The sequence below is a fragment of the Nomascus leucogenys genome, chromosome 15 (genome assembly GCF_006542625.1).
Source record: "Nomascus leucogenys isolate Asia chromosome 15, Asia_NLE_v1, whole genome shotgun sequence".
Classification (NCBI taxonomy): domain Eukaryota; kingdom Metazoa; phylum Chordata; class Mammalia; order Primates; family Hylobatidae; genus Nomascus; species Nomascus leucogenys.
In genome coordinates this window covers 41098209-41122196 of record NC_044395.1, presented here as the reverse complement: position 1 = coordinate 41122196, position 23988 = coordinate 41098209, and the positions used below count along the sequence as shown (strand labels likewise).

The 23988-nt window shown below is 40.8% G+C and overlaps 1 protein-coding gene, 1 non-coding gene and 1 pseudogene across 2 annotated transcripts in view; all 3 read left to right on the top strand.

Moving 5' to 3' along the window:
• The first annotated feature begins 7058 nt into the window (after positions 1-7058).
• MED17 (mediator complex subunit 17) overlaps positions 7059-23988 on the top strand; it is a 28022-nt gene continuing 11092 nt past the window's right edge. The window contains exons 1-9 of the mRNA XM_003253000.4: positions 7059-7767; positions 11006-11172; positions 13560-13779; positions 17016-17152; positions 17239-17323; positions 18232-18384; positions 19725-19855; positions 20852-21036; positions 22381-22518. Coding sequence (XP_003253048.1) covers positions 7518-7767; positions 11006-11172; positions 13560-13779; positions 17016-17152; positions 17239-17323; positions 18232-18384; positions 19725-19855; positions 20852-21036; positions 22381-22518 — 1466 coding nt within the window. The 5' untranslated portion in view covers positions 7059-7517. The remainder of the gene's footprint in view (positions 7768-11005; positions 11173-13559; positions 13780-17015; positions 17153-17238; positions 17324-18231; positions 18385-19724; positions 19856-20851; positions 21037-22380; positions 22519-23988) is intronic.
• Positions 17898-18096, top strand: LOC115830594 (annotated as a pseudogene).
• On the top strand, positions 20524-20624 carry LOC115830572. Its single transcript, XR_004026120.1, has one exon. It is a non-coding gene; the product is annotated as a small nucleolar RNA U13 (small nucleolar RNA).

Here is a 23988-nt window from a genome sequence, read left to right as displayed (position 1 = left end):
GAAGAAAGTCATTGGTAGCTTGATGGGGATGGCATTGAATCTATAAATTACCTTGGGCAATATGGCCATTTTCACGATATTGATTCTTCCTATCCATGAGCATGGAATGTTCTTCCATTTGTTTGTGTCCTCTTTTATTTCATTGAGCAGTGGTTTGTAGTTCTCCTTGAAGAGGTCCTTCACATCCCTTGTAAGTTGGATTCCTAGGTATTTTATTGTCTTTGAAGCAATTGTGAATGGGAGTTCACTCATGATCTGGCTGTCTGTCTGTTATTGGTGTATAAGAATGCTTGTGATTTTTGCACATTGATTTTGTATCCTGAGACTTTGCTGAAGTTGCTTATCAGCTTAAGGAGATTTTGGGCTGAGACGATGGGGTTTTCTAGATGTACAATCATGTCATCTGCAAACAGGGACAATTTGACTTCCTCTTTTCCTAATTGAATACCCTTTATTTCTTTCTCCTGACTGATTGCCCTGGCCAGAACTTCCAACACTATGTTGAATAGGAGTGGTGACAGAGGGCATCCCTGTCTTGTGCCAGTTTTCAAAGGGAATGCTTCCAGTTTTTGCCCATTCAGTATGACATTGGCTGTGGGTTTGTCATAAATAGTTCTTATTATTTTGAGATACGTCCCATCAATACTTAATTTATTGAGAGTTTATAGCATGAAGGGCTGCTGAATTTTGTCAAAGGCCTTTTCTGCATCTATTGAGATAATCATGTGGTTTTTGTCTTTGGTTCTGTTTACATGCTGGATTATGTTTATTGATTTGTGTATGTTGAACCAGCCTTGCATCCCAGGGATGAAGCCCACTTGATCATGGTGGATAAGCTTTTTGATGTGCTGCTGGATTCAGTTTGCCAGTATTTTATTGAGGATTTTTGCATTGATGTTCAACTCTATAGTATCTTTAACTGAAGAAATAAAAAATGCTTACCTTCCAAAAGCCACCTCAGCTCATCAAGCAAAATTGATAGCAATAATCAGAGTCTGTCAGTTGGTGAAAGAAATAACTACAATATTCATGCAGACAGCAGATTTGCTTTTGGAGTAACTCATGATTTTGAAATGTTAATGGAAACAAGATTTTTTTAACTACTTCTGGTCAGTTCATATAAAATGGACACCTTAATTCACAATTGCTAACAGCCATATTATTACCAAAAATCACTGGCCATTATTAAAATCACAGGTCGTTCTAAATCATATACTCCAGAGAGCAAAGGAAGTCAGCTGGCTGATAAGGTAACAAAAAGAACTGTTCGAAATACATCTAAGCAAGAAAAGCAATCTACATTAACTTTTCAAGGAGCATCTCAACTTGACATAAAATTAATTCAATCCAGCCAGGCACAGTGTCTCACGACTGTAATCTCAGCACTTCTGGAGGCTGAGGGAGGCGGATCATGAGGTCAGGAGTTCGAGAGCAGCCTGACCAACATGGTGAAACCCCGTCTCTACTAAAAATACAAAAATTAGCCAGGCGTGGTGGCACACACCTGTAATCCCAGCTACTCGGGAGGCTGAGGCAGGAGAATCATTTGAACCTGGGAGGCGGAGGTTGCAGTGAGCCAAGATCACACTACTGCACTCCAGCCTGGGCGACAGAGTGAGACTACATCTCAAAATAAATAAATAAATAAATAAATAAATAAATAAATAAATAAAGTCAATCCAGAGCTCCAAAATTCAAATTGGAAAACTGGAAAACAAAGTGGGGGAACATACTCTATCAAAGGTGAGGTATGATATGGGCCAAACAACTTGTCTATACTATCTGTTGAATTACAGTAATCATTCTTTTTTTTTTTTTTTTGGAGACAGTCTCGCTCTGCCACCCCGGTTGGAGTGCAGTGGTGCGTTCTCAGCTCACTGCAAACTCCGCCTCCTGGACTCATGTCATCCTCTCACCTCAGCCTCCTGCATAGCTGGGACCACAGGTGCATGCCACCATGCCCAGCTAATTCCTGTATTTTTTGTAGAGATGGGGTTTCACCATGTTGCCCAGGCTGGTCTTGAACTCCTGGGCTCAAGTGATCCATCCACCTTAGCCTCCAAAAGTGCTGGGATTACAGGCAGGAGCCACCACACCCGGCCTCACAGTAATCATTTTTAACCTATGTACATGATCTAATTCTTTGGAGCCCTGATAAAATGGTTGCTTGGGGAAAACAATATTTTTGGAACCCTTTTTTGACTATAACTCATAAGGTATACAATTTCTGCCCTATCTGCCCAAAATGTAATCCAGGGAAACCTTTTACACAGTTCTCAAGGATATTTTCCTTTACCTGAAGACCCCTTGGAAGTATAGCAATTAGATTTTGTTCAGCTGACACAGTCACAAGGATACAAGTATGTTTTAGTGATTTGCACATTTTCTCATTGAGTAGAAGCATTTCCATGCCAAAGAGTGACTGCCTTAGCAGTAAGTAAAATTCTTATAGAAAAGATTATTCCAACTCGGGGAGTTCCTCTAGAACTCTACAGAGACTGAGGTACTCATTTTGTTGCACAGAATTCAATCAGTATGTAAAATTCGGCCCATCCTCCAACACTTTAATTGTGTGTATCATTCCCAATCATCTGGATTGGTGGGGCATACCCATGGAATAATTAAGACACAGCTGGGCTGGGCGCAGTGGCTCACATCTGTAATCCCAGCACTTTGGGAGGCCGAGGTAGGAAGATGGCTTGAGCCCAGGAGCTCCAGACCTTAAGCCTGGGAGCTCCAGACCAGCCTGCGCAACATAGTGAGATCCTGTCCTTACAAAAAGAAAACACTCAATTGAGAAAAAATAACACTTTTGTTTTTTTTTTTTTTTTTGAGACAGAGTCTCTCTCTGTTGCCCAGGCTGGAGTGCAGTGGCACGATCTTGGCTCACTGCAACCTCTGCCTCCTGGGTTCAAGCGATTCTCCTGCCTCCAAGCGATTCTCCTGCCTCAGCCTCCCGAGTAGCTGGGACTACAGGTGCTCACTACCACGCCCGGCTAATTTTTGTATTTTTAGTAGAGAAGGGGTTTCACCATATTGGCCAGGCTGGTCTTGAACTCCTGACCTTGTGATCCGCCCACCTCGGCCTCCCAAAGTGCTGCGATTACAGTCGTGAGCCACTGTGCCCGGCCAATAACACAAATTTTTAAGATCCCATGGCCAAAGGCTTCTATTGTCTTTGTTTAACCCAAGATCAACCCCTTTGGAAAACATCAGTTGTACCCATTTGAAATAATAACTCACATACCTATGAATCTGTCCCAGGAAATGGTAACTCCTTAACTGTAAGGGGAGATATATTCCCTTGTTGTTCTAACCTTATGAGACGATTAACTAAAAATTATTACCTAGTGAAAGATTATTTCCTAATGGGCTCTTGGGATATGAAAAATTCAAGACCCACAATTTTCATCCAGGAGATTGTATCTACTGGAAACAACATCCTCTAAAGGACTCTCTCCAACCAAGTGGAAGGGCTCTTACCAAGTGCTTCTTAGTAACCCTTTTGCTATTATATTAGAAGGAATAGACTCCTGGCTGGGTGTGGTGGCTCATGACTGTAATCCCAGCACTTTGAGAGGCCAAGGCGGATGGATCACCTGAGCTCAGGAGTTCACCAGCCTGGGCAACATGGCACAACCCCATCTCTACTAAAAATACAAAAATTAGCCGGGTGTGGTGGTGGGCACCTGCCTGTAATCCCAGCTACTGGGGATGCTGAGGCAGGAGAATCACTTGAACCCGGGAGACACAGGTTGCGGTGAGCTGAGATTGCATCACTGTACTCCAGCCTGGGTGACAGAATGAACTCCATCTCAAAAAAACAAAAAACAAAAACTGGAATAGACTCCTGGATCCATGTCTGGATCTGAAGAGGGCTCCATCTCCTGAGGGACTGTTTCCCCAGAAGGTGATCTCTGTTTCAAAATAAGTCAATGACAGGTTTAGAACAAGATAACATCTGATGTAGGTGGCTAAAACTCAAGACTCCAAACCAGACCTGTATCTAAACAAATGCTTAATATTAGCAAATGTTAATACATGGGGGAGACTTTCCTTTACAAGCTCCCATTAACCTTTTTTTGTCCTTAGTTTTCATGTCTTGGCACTACTATCAATAACTGTTGCCCATAAAGCCAACCTCTTTTTGCAATGGGTTTAGGACTATGCTAATAGATTATAAAAAAAAAAATGCTTGTTGAACATGTGGTCTCATGCCCCTTTTCCAGTAGTTGTGGGTATCTTCTCTCCAAGGAAAAGAAATATATTGCTCCAAGGAGAGAAGATATTGCATAGAATATCAGAAATATATTTGTATTTCAAAAACAGTCATGGTGCTTGACACTAGTATGATGAAGGATAAAGTACATCACTAGCCTATTAATAATACTTTAAAGGCTGGGCACAGTAGCTTACACCTGTAATCCCTGCACTTAGGGAAGCCAAGGCGGGCAGATCGACTGAGCTCAGGAGTTTGAGACCAGCCTGGCCAGCAAAGTAAGACCCTGTCTCCACCAAAAATACAAAAATTAATCAGTCGTGGTGATGTGCACCTGTAGTCCCAGCTACTCGGGAGGCTAAGGCAGAAGAATCACTTGAACCTAGGAGGCGGAGGTTGCAGTGAGCCAAGATCACACCACTGCACTCCAGCCTGGGTGACAGAGCAAAACTCCATCTCAAAAAACAAAACAAAACCTTTACAGAGTAAAAAGCATGGAAGGAGCTTCTTAGTAAAATAAACTAGTTTGTTAACTTTAATGCTGGCACTGTCCCAATTAAGTAATGAAACAATGACACTGTCCCAATTAAGAGATAAGACACCTTGATTTCAGAACGGTATAGCACAAATTAGGGATGGTTTTATCTGGCTTACCCCTCCTTCTGTCAGCTCAGCCACCTTGTCCTTGCCACTCCGAGTTTTTTTTTGTTTGTTTTTGTTTTTGAGACAGTCTCACTCTGTTGCCCAGGCTGGAGTGCAGTGGTGAGATCTTGGCTCACTGTAATCTCTGCCTCCTGGGTTCAAGTGATTCTCCTGCCTCAGCCTTCTGAGTACCTGGGATTACAGGCATGCATCACCATGCCCAGCTAGTTTTTGTATTTTTAGTAGTGAGGAGGTTTCGTCATGTTGGCCAGGCTAGTCTCGAACTCCTGACCTCAGGTGATCCACCCACCTCATTCTCCCAAAGTGGAGGATTACAGGCGTGAGCCACCGTGCCCGGCCACTTTGCCCCTTTATATTGGGAACAAAGAAATCATACCAAAGATATCTGGCCCAAAAGCACTGGAGATATGGGATGGATACCCAAAGAACTGTGTATTCACACCATTATATTACAAAGTACTGACTGGCATGCCATTTAATGTATTTACTGATTAGCTCCAAATGCAACATTTTGGCTATGTGGCACTAACCTATGACCATGGTTACTTCCAGGATAGTCAGGATGATGTTCTTCGGGTTATGCTTAATCATATGGTTGAGCAGTTTGTACTTTGCCAAAGCCTGCAAATTTTCCTTATTTGTGATCTCATTGGGTTCATTCTGTGTTCCATTGGCATGATCACTTAGCTTTCATCTTCATACCACAATTGAGGGTTGAAGATGTTATTTGGCATATAGAGGTCCTAACCAATTATACCAAAACGATAGCTACATAGGTATTCCATTATTAAACAATAAAGTCACTCTTATGGAAAAGGCTATATTACAAAACCATATGGCTTTTGACATACTCACCGAAGCCCAGGGAGGAACTTGCATTATCATAAAAACTGTGTGTTATGTCTGTATCCCAGATGAATCAGATAGTATCACTAAGTTAATGGATAATATGAAAACCTCAGCAACTAACCTTTCACATCCAACACATCTTTAAACAACTGGCTAAGCAGCTAGTTTTGATCTTGAAGACTTGGTGGCAAAAGCTGTTACTTATTCTAGGAATCATAATCATTTGTTGTTGTCTTGTTTTTGCCTGCACTGCTATTAGACTGCCACTGCGCCTGGCTATTAATCAGATTTTAAAATAAAGTTAAAAAAAATTTTTTTTTACAAATTCACACGAAAAGCAAGTACAGTGATTCTCAAACATGATTGGGCGACAGACTGTGCAGCTTGCCAGAAATAGGTTTCTCTCATGAAAATTCAACCCCCTCCACACACGGCCATCTACTTTCTTCTTCAGCAGGGACTGCCACCAGGGCAACCGTATTTTCCTAAATACCTTAGGAGAGTAGTTCAAAACCTACATATATCTTGGTCAGAACAAAACCTGGCGAACACTCATGATAAACGGTATATATAATTCCTTAAACGAAATACAGACGTTTGTAATATAAGATAATCCATCTTTGTCTGTGGAATTCCTACTAATGAAATACGTTCTTGGAGACCCAAAGACTTACGTTATTCCTCTTTTTCTAAATCTTTTAAATATTATTTGTAGGCCAGGCATGGTGACACACTCTAGTCCCAGCTACTCAGGAGGCTAAGGCAGGAGCATTGTTGGAGCCCAGGAGCTCCAGGCTGTAGTGTGCTGATAGCATTTGTGAATAACCTCTGCACTCAGCTTGGACAACATAGCGGGACCCCATCACTAATAAAAAAGTGAGATCAACATTATTTATTCTGTTACTCGGGCATAAAATAAATATTAAGCACTTACTACATGCCAGAGTCTATTATGTCTGCTGCAGATATTGGCTATCATAGAGTTATAACTAACAGGAAACCAAATAATTACGTAGTATAATTTTACGTGGTGATAAGCACGATTGTTTCCCCCAAGCCATGCCCTTAATTTCTAACTCTTCAGATAGTGTTTCTTTAAAAAATTTCTTGCTAATTTAAAAAAACGTTTGTTTTGAGGCAGGATCCCACTCTGTTGCCGAAGCTGGACTGCAGCGGTGAGATCTCGGCTCACTGCAGCCGCCATCTCCAGGGCTCAAGCGATCCTCCCGCCTCAGCCACCCGCGCAGCTGGGACCACAGGCGCGCGCCACCAGATCTCAGTTTTCTCAACAAGACTCTCATTACTAACATCCAAGGATCCATTAATTTCCTTTTCCTTGACTCTTCTCGCCTCTGCAGCTTTCTTTCCTCATCCACTTTTTAAACAAACGCAGGCTTAAAAAGCAGGGAGCATACCCGCCACGCTCTCGGCTGCCAAACCGCTCTTTCCCTCCCGCTGCCGGCCACGCCTCTTATAGGCCCGGAAGTTTACCCCACCCTGCATCGTGATTCACCGGAAGCGCTCTAGGGAGCCCCGGAGCTTCCGCGCCTGCCCAGTTTTGCTCCGAAAGACTTGCGGAGGAGGGAGCTTGCGGTGCTTTCTGGGAAAGTTGTTGGGCCAGCTCTTTTGTTTCCAGCTTGAGCGTTGCGTTCGGTCTCCCGAGGGTCTTCTGAGGCACCGCGGCTCCGGGGTTCTGGGTTCCCGGCTCTCCGCAGGGAAGCCGCCTCTTCGTACCTCGTTTTTTGGCTCGTGGGGGGTCCTCCCACCGCTGGCCGACGCAGCCAGCATGTCCGGGGTGCGCGCAGTAAGGATCAGCATCGAATCGGCCTGCGAGAAGCAGGTCCATGAGGTGGGCCTGGATGGCACCGAGACGTACCTGCCGCCGCTCTCCATGTCGCAGAATCTGGCGCGTCTGGCCCAGCGGATAGACTTCAGCCAGGGTTCGGGCTCCGAGGAGGAGGAGGCGGCGGGGACCGAGGGCGACGCGCAGGACTGGCCGGGCGCTGGCTCCAGCGCAGACCAGGACGACGAGGAAGGTAAAGTCTGCATCCGCTGCCCTACTCTGCCGGTCTGGGTCCCAGCACCCGCGCGGGCCTCGGCCTCTCCCGCGATGGGGGTGATCTTGTGCGTGCGAGAACTTTTGAGTGTCCCTCTAGCGGAAGCGTAAGGATACTTGGTCGTCATCTTTTTGTTGCTGCCGGACAAGGTAGGACACGACTTTACGCAATACTCCTGCGGGTCTCCTTGAGTGGCAGCGTTTGAGACACTGTCAAACCGTGAAATGTTTAAATGAATGCTTCTCTGTAGAGCGCCTTTAATGTGGCACACTTAGTGGCTAAGAGCCCTAGATCGGGGCTGTACCCCTTGCCGGCTGTGTGACCTTGGGCGAGTTACTTTGCATCTTTGTGCAGTGTGAATGATGATAGTAGCACCTACAGAAAAGACGTCTGTTTTGACTGAAATGTGTGACGAGGTCCAAGAGGTAGGCGGGTCCATATCGTGTAGAGCCCAGTAGGCCAGGATAAGCGTTTGACTAGTGTTAAGACCACTGAAAGCTTTTGCAGGATAAGTAGAGACATGATTTTGTTAAGGGTTACTCTAGATGCTTTCCAGTAAATGAATTATAGGGAAAGCAAAACTGGAAGGGAGGAGACTAGTTAGGAGGGAAGTGAAGAAGCAATGAGTGGGTTTCGGATTCTTACTATTGTCAAGGATTTTTGAAAAAAAAATCAATTCTTAATTTAGTTATGCAGCAGACCTAGTGTAAATGGGAATTTAAAGATGTCATTTCAGGGCAGTGCTGTTAGGATTATTAGGGGTCCATTTGCGAAAAAAAATAAATACTACTTTATACCTCACATAAAAATTATTTCCACAATAATTTTTGAGGATTGAGGTGCCAAATGAAGAAAGTAAAACAAAGTGTTAGAAGAAATAGTGAAAGAATAATTGCATTATTCTGGGAGTAGGCTAGATCTTAATTTAGGAAATAACAGGACAGGCATGGTGGCTTACACCTGTAGTCCCAACATTTTGGGAGGCCAAAGTGGAAGGATCGCTTGAGCCCAGATTTCAAGACCAGCCTGAGCAACATAGGGAGCTCCTGTCTCTACAAATTAAAAAAATTAGCTGGGCGTGGTGGTGCACGTCTGTGGTCCCAGCTACTGGGGAGGCTGAGGGAGGAGGATGGATTGAGCCAGTGAGATCAAGGCTGCAGTGAGCTATGATTGTGCCACCGCACTGCAGCCTGGGTAACAGAACAAGACCCTAACATCCACACACACAACCACACACTCACCCACCTACCTTACAAAGTATAGATATATTACTTACATAAAATTTAAAAATAATGGGAAAAGATGCCATAAGCAAAGTAAAAAGATAAAATGACAGACTGGGAGAAGTTCTACACATACAACACAAATTTAGTTGGTATCTTCTATATTCAAAAAGTCCCTTGAGACTGAAAAGAAAACGATGACACTTTGGAAAAATAGGCCAAAGGTATAAACAGCTCATAGAGTAGAGACTTCAGATACCAATAAACAGAACATAGACTCAATCTCATTACTAGGGACTGGGAAATTAAAACATGATTAAGATACTCTTTCCATGCACAAAATTGACAGAAATTGAAAAGATTGTTAATATTCAGGGTTAGGAATGTGAACTGGTAGTGATTTTGAAAGACAATTTGGCAGTTTAATATGTGCCAAAATTTAATTTTAACTTTTTTTGATTTGTTTTGTTTTGTTTACAGAGTCTTGCTCTGTCGCCCAGGCTGGAGTGTAGTGGTGCAATCTCGGCTCACTGCAACCCCTGCCTCCTGGCAGATTCAAAACGATTCTCCCACTTCAGCTTCCCTAGTTTGTGGGACTATAGGCGTGCGGCACCATGCCTGGCTAATTTTTGTATTTTTAGTAGAGATAGGGTTTGACCATGTTGGCCAGGCTGGTCTTAAATACCGGATCTCAGGTGATCCACCCTGCCTCGGCCTCCCAAAGTCCTGGGATTACAGGCCTGAGCCACTGCTCCCAGCCGAAACTTTTAAATGTATATCTCCTTTGATTCACTATTACCACGACTAAAAATTTAACCTGCAGAAAAAGGTGCACATATACAGGGTATATATTCAAGGTGTTTACCACTGCTAGCATTGTTGGAAGCAGTTTACTTGTTGGAAGCAATCTACATGTCCATTAAATACAAGTGGTTAAACATACCGTACATCCATGTTCCAGAATATCATACAGTGTTAAAAGAATTAAGTAGACTCATAAGTGCTAACATGGAAGTGTCTCCAGGAAATATTAAGTGGGGGCGGGGAAAAAGCAAGTAATAGAAAATTGGAAATAGATATATGTAAGTGCATAGAAAAACCTTTGAAAGGGTGCACTCATCGGGGCAGGGCACAGTGGCCCACGCCTGTAATCCCAGCACTTTCAGAGGCCGGGGTGGGCGGATCACGAGGTCAGGAGATGGAGACCATCCTTGGCTAACATGGTGAAACCCCGTCTCTACTAAAAATACAAAAAATTAGCTGGGCGTAGTGGCGGGCACCTGTAGTCCCAGCTACTGGGGAGGCTGAGGCAGGAGAATGGCATGAACCCGGGAGGTGGAGCTTGCAGTGAGCCGAGATGGCGCCACTGCACTCCAGCTTAGGTGGGTGACAGAGCAAGACTTTGTCTCAAAAAAAAAAAAAAAGAAAAGAAAGGGTACACTCCATCTGTTAATAGTGGTTACCTCTCAGGAGGGGAGAGAATCGGTTGGGGAATGAAGGAAAACTTTCACTTTTTACCCTCTAATTCTTTATCATGTGAACTCTATATAGTGAATGTTCATGTATTTAATCACAATACTTTTTTTAATGGTTAAAAGGAAGATATGCTAATAGTGGCTGGTTTACAGGTCATTTTCGTTTTGTACTTTTCTGTATTTTGGAAATGTTGTGCAATTGTAAATTCAAGTTCTAAAAACTGTAAGAAGATTATTAAAAAGGTTTACATAAATTTGAAAAGATATTTGAGTCTATAATGTCGTAATGATAAATTTAACCTGTGGAAATAGATGTCATATTCATTTTGCGATTGTAGGAATGATAATGTGAATGTTAACAAAGATTTAAGAAATGGTAGAGGAGATGGTAAATAAGAGAACAATTTGAAATTAAATTAATTATTTCTCCTTTTAGTACTTTTTAAACTTAAGTGAGCTGTCTGCCATTCAATGTAACGAATACTTCTGTATTTCTTTTTTTTCTCTGTCTCTTTTTAGGAGTGGTAAAATTTCAGCCTTCCCTTTGGCCTTGGGACTCAGTGAGGAACAATTTGAGAAGTGCCCTGACAGAGATGTGTGTTCTTTATGACGTTCTCAGTATTGTTAGGGATAAAAAATTTATGACTCTTGATCCTGTCTCTCAGGATGCACTTCCTCCAAAACAGGTATTTGTGGACTTTAATTGAATAATAAAATTTTATTTATTAAATCCCAGGACACTTTTTTGGCTTTGTGCCTGTTGTTCCATTTTCCTTTCTTGCAAAATTAAGTCCAGATGAAGATTTAAAGACTAGTCTAAAAGCCATACAACTGCATTTCCTTTATTTTTTTGTTATATACCTATGATCCTTGGAAGAGTTAAGTTTCATTAAGAATGTAATACTTTTAAGGCCAGGCGTGGTGGCTCACGCCTGTAATCCCAGCACTTTGGGAGGCCGAGGCGGGCAGATCACGAGGTCAGGAGATCGAGACCATCCTGGCTAATGCTGTGAAACCCTGTCTCTATTAAAAATAACAAAAATTAGCCAGGCGTGGTGGTGGGCACCTGTAGTCCCAGCTACTCAGGAGGCTGAGGCAGGAGAATTGCTTGAGCCTGGGAGGCGGGGGTCGCAGTGAGCTGAGATCGCGCCACTGCACTCCAGCCTGGGTGACAGAGTGAGACTCCATTCCAAAAAAAAAAAAGAATGTAATACTTTAAAGGTTACCAAATCTTAACAAATTATTATAGCCTGGGTCCTTGGTCTGTGATATATTACACAAAAATGTGATGATATAATAGCTTTGGAATCAGGTAGACCTGGATTCAAATCCTGCCTCTGCCTTCATTAACTGTGTGACCTTAAATTAAGCAAGTTATTTTCTCTTAAGTCCCTGTTTTTCCATCTAATCCTTCCTTCCCTTTTTTTTAGGGGATGGATTAGAAATGTTAGGCCAAATTATGGAGCATATTGAGAGCTGGGTAGAATTGCTGCTATTTCATAAACAGTATATTCACTTTTTGAACATTTGAAGATGAAAGAGAAGCAGCAGGAAGATGAGTTGGTGAATAGTCTGAAATCATTGAGGCTACTTGGGTCCTTAAGGAAAACAAGTGTCAAGACCATAACCAAATTAGTCATGGAGAGGAAGTAATGACTGTTAGAACCCATTTGTAAATAAAATTAATTGAATAGAATTACTCACATAGTAATAGTTTCAGAATCTAGAAACATTGTGCTGGGGGACTAATAGAGTTCCCTAAATCTGCATTCTTCATTTTACAGAGAGAAAACTAAAGCTTAAAGAGATTTGTAATATGTTCAAGTTGGTGTCAAGCCAGTAGTTAGAGAGCCAAGACTAGAACTCCAGCACCTAACTCATAGCCCCACTGCCTTTTCCACTATTCTGTGCTTTTCCCAGAAGGGAGTCTCCAGGAATTTCTTAATATCTCCAGGAACTCTTTTATTTACAATCCCTAATACGATCAAAAGATTATTTTGATATGTTTATGAAGCTTTTTATGTGATTTTTGACTCTCATACAGCCAGAAAACTGTATTAAACTGGTTAGTAAAATATACACATTATGGTGATTGTGGGTATTTATCTATGTATATATGATACATACATAGTGATTTCTGATCAGTTTTCCAAAAAATTAGGATTCAGTGAAGTACATTTAATATTAACAATGGCAGGGCGCGGTGGCTGATGCCTGTAATTCCAACACTTTGGGGAGCCAAAGCAGGAAGCCAGGAGTTTGAGACTATCCCAGGCAACATAGCAAGGCCCTGTCGCTACCAAAAAAAAAAAGCCAGGCTTAGTGTTGCACATCTGGAGTCCCAGCTTCTCAGGAAGCTGAAGCGGGAGGATCGCTTGAGCCAGTAGGTCAAGGCTATGGTGAGCCAAGATGGTGCTACTGCATTCTAGCCTGGGTGACAGAACAAGACTCCATCTCAAAAGAAAAAAGTTAATGCTGTGTGATTTTAGTCCTAATTCCAAAAGCACTTTAATAGCTTATGGTAAGATACAAAATATGGTAAGCTACAAAATACAAGATAATTTTACAGTTATACCCATTGCAGTCATTCATTCGTTCATTCATTAAATCAAATATTATGTACCAGGCATTGTTCTAGGGTTTGTGGGTATAGCGGTTTCTGCCATCATGCAGGTTACCATTGAAGCAGAGATTATAGATGTTAATCAGAAGTATAATGAGTACCAAAAAGGTTATATATAACTATATGTGTGTGTGTACAGGATAGGGGGCAGGCAATATATAAGAAGAATGGCAGTACATTAAGAGGGGACCTTAACAGGCTGGACAGAGTTGATGCAATGGTAAGTTCTGACTAGAGGCCATTGTAGTGTTTTTGGTTTAACATAAGTAAAGCTTTGAATGAGTTGGACAAAGAAATAGGTTAAGGTTATTATTTTATTAAAAACACTGTTATGTGTACTTGCCCCTCCTTTTTGCTTTTTGTTCACTTCATTTTATTGTTGATAAATTGTGTAATTTTAGAGTCATTTAAAAATCCTGCAGAACTGCGTGTTTGGGTTGTTTTTGACAGAATCCTCAGACGTTGCAATTGATATCTAAAAAGAAGTCACTTGCTGGAGCAGCACAAATCCTATTGAAGGGGGCAGAAAGACTGACTAAATCAGTTACCGAAAACCAAGAAAACAAGCTACAAAGAGACTTCAATTCTGAGCTTTTGCGATTACGGCAACACTGGAAACTTCGAAAAGTTGGAGATAAAATTCTTGGAGATCTGAGCTACAGAAGTGCAGGTATGAATAATTATTAAAAACTGTACTTTCTGGCCAGGCACGATGACTCATGCATGTAATCCTAGCACTTTGGAAGGCCAAGGCGGGTGGATGACTTGAGGCCAGGAGTTCAAGATGAGCCCAGGCAACATGGCAAAACCCCGTCTCTACCAAAAATGCAAAAACTTAGCCAGGCGTGGTAACACGCACCTGTATTCCTAGCTACTTGGGAGGCTGAGGCACGAGAATTGCTTGAACCCAGGAGGTGGAGGTTGCAGTGAGCCAAGATCGCACCATTGCACTCCAGCCTGGGGGACAGAGCAAGACTCTGTCTCAAAAACAAACAAAAACCATGCTTTCTGTGTAAGTATAATGTTAAACATCCTTCTATAATATATTATTTCTGGCCGGGCACGGTGGCTCAAGCCTGTAATCCCAGCACTTTGGGAGGCCGAGGCGGGTGGATCACGAGGTCAGGAGATCGAGACCATCCTGGCTAACATGGTGAAACTTCGTCTCTCCCAAATATACAAAAAATTAGCCCGGCGTTGTGGTGGGCGCCTGTAGTCCCAGCGACTCGGGAGGCTGAGGCAGGAGAATGGCGTGAACCCAGGGGGCAGAGCTTGCAGTGAGCGGAGATCACGCCATTGCACTCCAGCCTGGGGGACAGAGCGAGACTCCGTCTCAAAAAATATATATATATATATTATTTCTCAGCTATGTGTTATGTTTCAAAATTTTAATTTCTGTTCATATAAGCCACTCTGATCAGAGCCTTATAATAAATAGCCTAGTTTCTATTTCAAAACCTTTTAGGTACACTTAACAGAAAGTTCAAAGATGGGGTTTATGTGCTGGCACAACTTGAAGCATAATTGACTTTTTAGTTAGAAATGAAGTAGAACTACACTCCTCAATCAAGGCCTTACCTGTAACCCTTAAAAACTGAACATGGCCGGGTGCAGTGGCTCACACCTGTAATCCTAGCACTTTGGGAGGCTGAGGTGGGCAGATTGCTTGAACTTAGGAATTCGATACCAGCCTTGGCAACATGGCAAAACTTCATCTCTACAAAAAATACAAAAATTAGCTGGGCATGGTGTTGCATGCCTGTTAGTCCCAGCTACTCAGGAGGCTGAGGCAGGATGATCCCTTGAGCCCAGGAGGTCGAGGCTGCAGTGAGCTGGGATTGCACCACTGCATTCCAGCCTGACCTTGTCTCAAAAAAAAACCCAAAAAAACAAACAAACGAAAACTGGACGTGATGGAAGTGTTCTTCTGAGAATTAAAAAAAAAAAAAAATGGACATGAGAGGAGGAAAGAAACTTTCTATTCTTTACCTTTTCTTTTCCCATTAATCTGCTCAGCTGTTTTTATGTCCTGAGTGAAGAGAAAGGGTGGTGAAAAGGTTTGCTCTGCTTTTTCCCACCAAACTAGGGCTACAACACTAACTTAGGGAGTGCAACTTTTGGGGGCATACTAAAGTTTGATGATGTTGACTTCATATTTTTTGATATAAATTCTTAGTTGTTGAGCTATAATAAATAGTAGGTTTTACAAGGTAATAATGGCAATGTTTTATAAGCTGCTGAGGCAATCAGAGGGGCTGGCTATATGGAAAAACTTCATAGCTCAGTGGGGTAAAAGCTGTGAATATCAGGGGAGGAGGCAAGAAGTCTTGACTTTGATAGTTGAGATAATGGTAGAGTGGTATCTGAAAGATTATTTGCCAGAGTAAGCTATCATTATCCTAAGATTAAAAAAAGGTTAAGGTGGTTAAGTCAAATACTGGAGGACTGACATAGCTACAGCATTAATATTAATTGGGGTAGTTTGAATCCCGAAGGTTAAATTTCATTATAAAGATGAATTAAAGATGACAAGACCGTTTAAAAATTTTAATAGGTGATCTGTAGAAGCAGTGCTTTCTGGTTTTGGGTATTTTCTTTTCCACAAATAATTTGTGTGCAGGAACTTTAATTCTTTCTTTGGGGTAGTCACTCATGATTATGAAAGGATTTGATCACATTGTTTTTAATTGCAAGAAAATCTTTAACATCTTCCCTTGTTATAAAACCAGTTACATTGAACCACCTATTTCTTACGTAATTCAATGGCCCAGAACAACTTACCCAAACTTCTGAACTACACAAAAACACATCACATAAAATCTAGGAACTGGGCTGGGCATGGGGGCTCACACCTGTAATCTCAGCACTTTGGGAGGCCAAGGTGGGAGGATTGCCTGAGCCCAGGAGTTCAAGACCAGACTGGACAACATAGACCCTATCTCTAAAAAAAAAAAAAACTTACAAATTAGCTGGGTGTGATGGCATGTACCTGTAGTCCTAGTTACTTGGGAGGCTGAAGTGGGAGGATTGTTAAATCCTAGGAGTTTGAGGCTGCAGTGAGCTATGATTACACCACCATACTGCAGCCTGGAAGACAGAGGGAGACCTTGTCTCTAAAAAGATAATAAAAAATAAAAAATCTAGGAAACTGGTTGAAAAAAAGATGTTATGTGCACTATCCTCTGTCTTTCTGTTGTTGGATGCAGAGCACTTAGTTGAAACCTTAGTAGAGAGGCTAAGCTCCAGAAATATTTCATCCCCAAGGTTTCATTTCTAGGAGTACATCTCTTTTTTTTTTTTTTTTTTTTTTTGAGACAAGTTTCGCTCTTGTTGCCCAGGCTGGAGGGCAATGGCGCAATCTCAGCTCACCACAACCTCCATCTCCCGGTTCAAGCAATTCTCCTGCCTTAGCCTCCTGAGTAGCTGGGATTATGGGCATGCGCCACCACGCCCAGCTAATTTTGTATTTTTAGTAGAGACAGGGATTTCTCCATGTTGGTCATGGCTGGTCTTGAACTCCTGACCTCAGGTGATCCACCCACCTCATCCTCCCGAAGTGCTGGGATTACAGGCATGAGCCACCACGCCCGCCCTGTGAGTACACCCATTTTTATCAATACTCCATTGGAATAAAACACTTTGGATTTTCTGTGGAATTCTTATTATAATGATGTCATTAGACTAAGAAGTGTTTTTTTTTTTAAGGTAAATAACTACCCCCCCCCCCCACCATTATCTTTCTTTCCTTTGTTCACCACTCCCCACCCTTTCCCCCCAAAACATATGTTTTTTAGTGGGGACTTATTTGTGGATTCAGTGATGTGGATGTGAAGTATTATATACTTAATGTGTGTCAGAATAATATGTTAACTGTTTTTTATTTTCCTATTTTTAATACAACATTAGGATCTCTCTTTCCTCATCATGGTACATTTGAAGTAATAAAGAATACAGATCTCGATCTGGATAAAAAGATACCTGAAGATTACTGTCCTCTTGATGTCCAAATTCCTAGTGATTTAGAGGGGTCTGCATATATCAAGGTATTCGTCAAAATATTTTTCAAGTAATTTCTTACGAATAGCCTGAAGTTAATTTGTTAACTTTTTTTGTTTTTGTTGTCATATAGGTTTCAATACAAAAACAGGCTCCAGATATAGGTGACCTCGGCACAGTTAACCTCTTCAAACGACCTTTGCCCAAATCCAAACCAGGTATGGTTATGTTCTGTCCTCTAATTTCTGGTCTTATTTGAGGTGACATTTTAAAATAAACTGAAGATAAATATGGGTAGGAAAAATAGATATTTTGAAGTAAGAACAATTCAAAATACACTTCTAAAATTTGTCAGTAAACCATTAGTGAATAGCTGTGCAATTTTTTTTTTTTTTTTTTTTTTTTTTTTTTTTTTTTTTTTGAGACCAAGTTTCTCTCTTGTTGCCCAGGCTAGAGTGCAATGGCGCAATCTCGGCTCACCACAACCTCCGCCTCCCAGGTTCAAGTGATTCTCCTGCCTCAGCCTCCTGAGTAGCTGGGATTACAGGCATGTGCCACCATTCCCGGCTAATTTTGTATTTTTAGTAGAGATGGGGTTTCTCCATGTTGGTCAGGCTGGTCTCCAACACCCAACCTCAGGTGATCCACCCACCTCAGGTGATCCACCCGCCTCAGCCTCCCAAAGTGCTAGGATTGCAGGCATGAGCCACCAGCAACTTATTTTTAAGATTGAACTTATTTACTGCTTTTCTCTGTTAAAGAAGTGAGATTTTTATATTTTGGAAAGAATATAGCTTTGCACAGTGGCAGTATCATACCCAATGAGGTTTATCCGTGGCATGATTATTGCTAATTGATACTTCCCTCTTCAGGAATTTAAACTTTCCTCTTCAGGAATGAAAGATTGGGGTGGCGGGGAACTTCTCAATACCCTGCCAGGATGATTTGTAACACAGTTGGCATTGGCAATTTTTGACAGTCTCTATAGAGACTGAATAGGAAAAAAAAGAATATACTGTAATGTAGTGTTTTCCTAAACTTTTGTCATATGTATTCAGATCACCATTTAAACTAGTTAATGCATAATATGGTTAGATAATTGATACATATATTTCTTGTCTTTCAGGTTCCCCGCATTGGCAGACAAAATTAGAAGCGGCACAGAATGTTCTCTTATGTAAAGAAATTTTTGCACAGCTCTCTCGGGAAGCTGTTCAAATTAAATCACAAATCCCTCACATTGTGGTGAAAAACCAGATTATCTCTCAGCCCTTTCCGAGTAAGAGCAGCCCTTTTTCGACTTTATGAACAGGACTTTGTGTTTTGGGGAACAGGACAAAGAAGGTAGCTCTTAGGGTGTATTGGGAGAATAATGAGAGCAAAGAAATAGTGTGCTATCCTTAGTGACAGCCAGTAAAGCATGTAACACAAACTACACTGTGGAATCTGTTCTGTCCTAAATAGTGTGACCCTTGGATTTTTAAGCTACATATTAAAAATTTGCACTTATGTAGTCGTTATTGTGGTCAAGAGAAAAGAAAATTTGCACTAGCATAGCTAGTTATTTAGCGACAGTTGCTAAAGGAGATTTTTTCAGGGATCCTGCCTTATTTTCTAAATGAGAGGTCAATTTAAAAATGTTTACTCTTACGCCTGTCATCCCAGCACTATGGGAGGCCGAGGCGGGCATATCACCTGGGGTCAAGAGTTTGAAACCAGCCTGGCCAACGTGGTGAAATCCTATCTCTACTAAAACAAACAAACAAAAAAATTAAAAAAAGAGTTTACTCGTAATAGTCTCAAATTTATAGAAACTGGATTTTAATTATATTATTCAAAAGCAGGTAGACTTGCCCTGGAGATCAGTTTGTATTTAGCTTTGCACTTGTTTTTTACGTAAATTCTAAGGACTGTCATCTTAGAAGGAAGTAGGTTTTAGTGGTGAGAAATTCCATCCTACTTCTCATGGGAGCAGGGAAGACTAACTGTCTTTTATGCAGTAAGACTGGCTGCCTACTCTTATTTTAAAGGAAAAAACAAATTAATATATAGCTTTTTCACCAGTCTTTAGCCAGTTCAAGGGCAGCAGCCATATTATATGTCAACAGAATTTGAATTGTTAGAATACATGGTAGCTTATTATATTCATGAATTTTTTTTTTTTTTTTTTTTTTTTTTGAGATGAAGTTTCCGTTTTGTTGTCCAGGCTGGAGTGCAATGGCGTGATCTTGGCTCACGGCAACCTGTCCACCTCCCAGGTCCAGGCAATTCTGCCTCAGCCTCCCAAGCAGCTGGCACTACAGGCACACGCCACCATGCCCAGCTAATTTTTTTGTGTTTTTAGTAGAGACAGGGTTTCACCATGTTGGCCAGGATGGTCTCAATCCCCTGACCTTATGATTCACCCGCCTTGGCCTCCCAACATGCTGGGATTACAGGTGTGAGCCACTGTAGCCAGCCGAATAGTAATCTTGATATACGGATGTTAATCATGAGGTCTGATCTTCAAGTTTAGAATATATCTTTTGAAAATGAACTATGATTATACTTTATGAAGACAGTTTGTACCTTTCCATATTTCAGGTTATTTACATCTGTCCTCCTTCTTTTTATAAATAGGCTTGCAGTTATCTATTTCTTTGTGCCATTCCTCAAATGATAAGAAATCCCAAAAATTTGCTACTGAAAAGCAATGTCCAGAGGACCACCTTTATGTCCTAGAGCATAATTTGCATCTACTGATTAGAGAGGTAAGGAAATAAATGGTTTTCTTTGCACTCTGGTGAGCATGTCCAGGGCAGTGAGTATGCACAAAGTCCCCCTCGTCTGCTGAGTCTTGATTATTCACGTAGCAACAACATTCACTGTCTGATGTGAAAGATCCTTGCTGTGTGCTAGGGGAATACAGAGATAATCACAATACTGTCCCTGTTCCCAAACATACCTTCTAGTGGTAGAGATACACAGGTTTTAAAGTAGAGGTGTAAGAAACCTGATGCTAAAGTGCAGAGGGAACGGCGATTCTGACTAGGGGAGATAAGGGAAAATGTCTTGCCAGAGTCTGTGAACAGACTAGTTTTATTTTAGGACTTGTTCTACTTACAAATCATCTACAACTGTTTCCAGGGAGCTGGTTCACAGGCCAGGGTAATTTCAAAAGAATATCCTGTGAAATTTCATAGAATTATATATTACAGCCTCCCCCGCCCCACCCCAAAACCTGGTTCAGTTGATTGTGATGATGCAAGAGTTGTTTTTAAAAAGCTCCTCAAGAGGTTCAGATAGGCAGCCGGGTTTGGGAACCTCTAATCTAGGGTATAGTGAAAGAACTATTTACTGATTGCATATGTTCTATTTATGAGACTCAATGAAGAGGATTGTTGTACATTTTAAAACTTGTAAAATAAAAAAGCTTGAGATCCTTTTGTGGTTCAAAAGCATGATTGGGCTTTCATGCTCATGCGTGAGTTGTGACTCCCTCAAACCTTATTAGGATGTGGGTGCATTACCCATCCGACATGAGAAAAGGAAAAAAGTTACAGCTTGAGAGGGACCCTTCTCTTTACAGTCTTGCATTATGTGTGACCTAGTAGATGCTAGCATTTTTCTCCAAGGTTGGATTGTTTTCATATGTGGTTCAAATCCATTCCTTTCAGTGTTTCTAAGATGTCAACCATGTTTTGATTAAATATTATATAGCATTTACTATGTGGATATTGGTTATTTAAAATGGTTGTTTTTGTTAGTTTCATAAACAGACCTTGAGTTCCATCATGATGCCTCATCCAGCAAGTGCACCTTTTGGCCACAAGAGAATGAGACTTTCGGGTCCTCATGCTTTTGATAAAAATGAAATTAATTCATTACAGTCCAGTGAAGGGCTTCTGGAAAAAATAATTAAACAAGCAAAGCATATTTTTCTAAGGAGTAGGTAAGATTGAAAAAAGTTGCTGTTTTCTGTTTTTTCTTTGAAATTGCAGTGTGTTTTCTTCTATTATTTCATACACTTTTTTGGGATGCTTTATTTTATTTTAGGGAGAGGAAGTGGTAAGAGTTTATTTACACTCATAGACTGGGTCCTGTCAAGTCTGGGGAAGACTTAGATCCACTTCTGAGCTAACAGTGTATTCTTTCTAACTCTGTCACTTTTTTGCAAAGACAACTGACTAGGAATGTGCCTTACAACACCATACTTTCTTCAGTAACCCAGCTGTGAGATACTTATTTCTGAACTGATTTAAAGCTTTTTCTTGAGGGTTTCTGTATATTTTGTTTCTTGCACATTTTAGAGTTTGGAGGACACTTTCCTTATGTTAACTTATTTAATCCTTATTCTTTGCGGCAGGTAGTATTAACCCTGTTTTTACTGATAAGATTGAGGCTTAAAGAAGTTATGCACCTAAAAATCAGATAATTAGAAACTGAGGGTTTGGTTAATTTAAATGATTTATGCTTTGGTTCTAAGTGTTGGCTGTTGATTAGTGTGTATAAGATTACTGGCTTTGGAGTTAGATTCCCAGGTTTTTAGCTCTGGATTTAGACTCCCAGGTTTTGTATCCCAGTTTATAGCTATATGACCTTGGGCAAATTGCTTAACATTGCTAAACCTTTTTCTGTTTAAAAAATGAAAATAATAGTGCCTACCTAATAAGGTTAAGATTAAATGATATGTTAGTAAGATTAAATGATATAATTCATGAAAGCTCTTATTATAATGCTTGCTGTATAATGAACACTTGATAAATCTTATTTCTCATTTGTATTGATATTTTTCTTTTTTTGGAGTATAAGGATTTGATTGTGCAAAAAATCTCTAGCTTCTCTTGAATATGATTATAATTTCATTACAGTAATGGGTCTAGATGTGGGTGTGTCCCAAGTCATTTGTTACCAGGGATCAAGTACTGACATTTATGAATGATTTATATTAGGTTTATACCATAGAATATCGAATATCCTTCTCACTCATTTCCTGATAAGCTTTTCTGAGTGGAAGAAAATAAATAAGAGTTAAAGGGAATAAACCCATCATGAATCGTCATAATTGGGTGTGTGATGAGAGTGTATTGTAATGTCAAGCCGAGAACCTACACATTCAAGCAGTATGAAAGGGTTCTTAGAGCTACCTCTGCCTTTATTTAAAGTCTGCCTTACACATAGTGGTAGTTTTAAAAAGTAGTTAGTTTTAAAATTTTCATAAAATTGATGAATCATTTATATTCCTATCATTTTGTATGGTGACTTTAAAAGTTTTTTAACCTCTTGTGTTTAAAAGAGCTGCTGCAACCATTGACAGCTTAGCAAGCCGAATTGAGGATCCTCAGATACAGGCTCATTGGTCAAATATCAATGATGTTTATGAATCTAGTGTGAAAGTTTTAATCACATCACAAGGCTATGAACAAATATGCAAGTAAGTGGCCAAAATAAAAGTTTTGTATTTAATATGTTAATTTGCTATTGATGTTTGCTGAGTAATTATATTAAGCATTTGGTTTTTATTTGCTAGGGTGGCATAACGTTTCTGTAAATTATATAAGCTGTAGAGTGTTTTTTTTTTTTAGTAGGTGGAGTCTCACTCTTTACCCAGGTTGGAGTGCAGTGATAATCATAGCTGACTACAGCCTCGAGCTCCTGGGTTCAAGGAATTCTTCTGCCTCAACCTCCTGAGTAGCTGGGACTATAGGCGTGTGCCCCCATGCCCAGCTAATAAAAAAAAAATTTTTAAGAAACAGGTCCATGTTGCCCATGCTGGTCTTGAACTCTGGACTCCAGCAATCCTGCTGTCTTGACCTCCCAAAGTGCTGGGATTACAGGCATGGGCCACCACTCCCGGCCCCTGTTTTTTTGTTTTTTTTATGGCAATTAGTTCTTAGGAGAAAATTCATAAAGTCTGTTTTTAAACATTGTAAGAATGAGAGGTAAGAATGTCTGAAAACTAGTCTTTATTAAGTACATGTCACATATTTGAGTTGGGATAAACAATGAACCCCGGCACTGAGCAGAAGGCTGCCTTACCTCTTGAGACTCCAGGTCTGCCTCAGTTCTCGCCTGATGGTTATGGCAGGTCTAGTATATTTGAAGTGAATAGGGCCAATTGCATTCTAGCCTGTACACTCCATGTTATGCCTAAAACAACCTAAGTTTTATAGCTCTCATGACCTGGTGTTGATCCTGGGTCTAATCGAGTTCATGATTATGCCCTAAAAACTGGGTTGATAACTGTGTGTCTGTGAAGGAGGTAAGATGGTTTTTGTCCCCAGGCTTCATAGGAATGCAGTCTACTTGATTTACATTCACAAATCACAAGTTAATACAATTGGACAGTAGCCATTAAGGACTTTTTAGCCTACTTTTTGAGCCTCTTTGAAATTTAACACCTGACATTTGTCAGGGTCTGTGACTACGTTTTATTTTTAAAGTGTTAGTTGCTTTATTTACTTTTTGTCTCAGTTTGTGTTTTTGAGATGGCGTCTCACAGTGCTGTTGTCCAGGCTGATCTCAAACTCTGGGGCTCAAGCAGTCCTCCTGCCTCAGCCTCCTGTGTAGCTGGGACTACAGGTGTGCACTACCATACCCTTCTTAGTTGCTTTATTTCAGACAGACGTAACTAGCCACAGTAAAGCAAAGCATACTGTGAAACACAAAATAACAACCCTTAGGAGTAGGGGCAGAAAATACATTTATAATGCTATTGTTTTCTTTCTTTTTGATTTTTCCTATGTACAGTCATTCCCAATATAATGCTATTTTTAATGCAGAGGTTTTAATTCACTTAAAAAATGAAAACGTAGTAGATAAGTGTGAGAGCAGATGTAGAGTGTGAAAGAATACACAATGGGAAGGAAACTAGTCCTGAAACTTCCAGAGAAAGATGATGGAA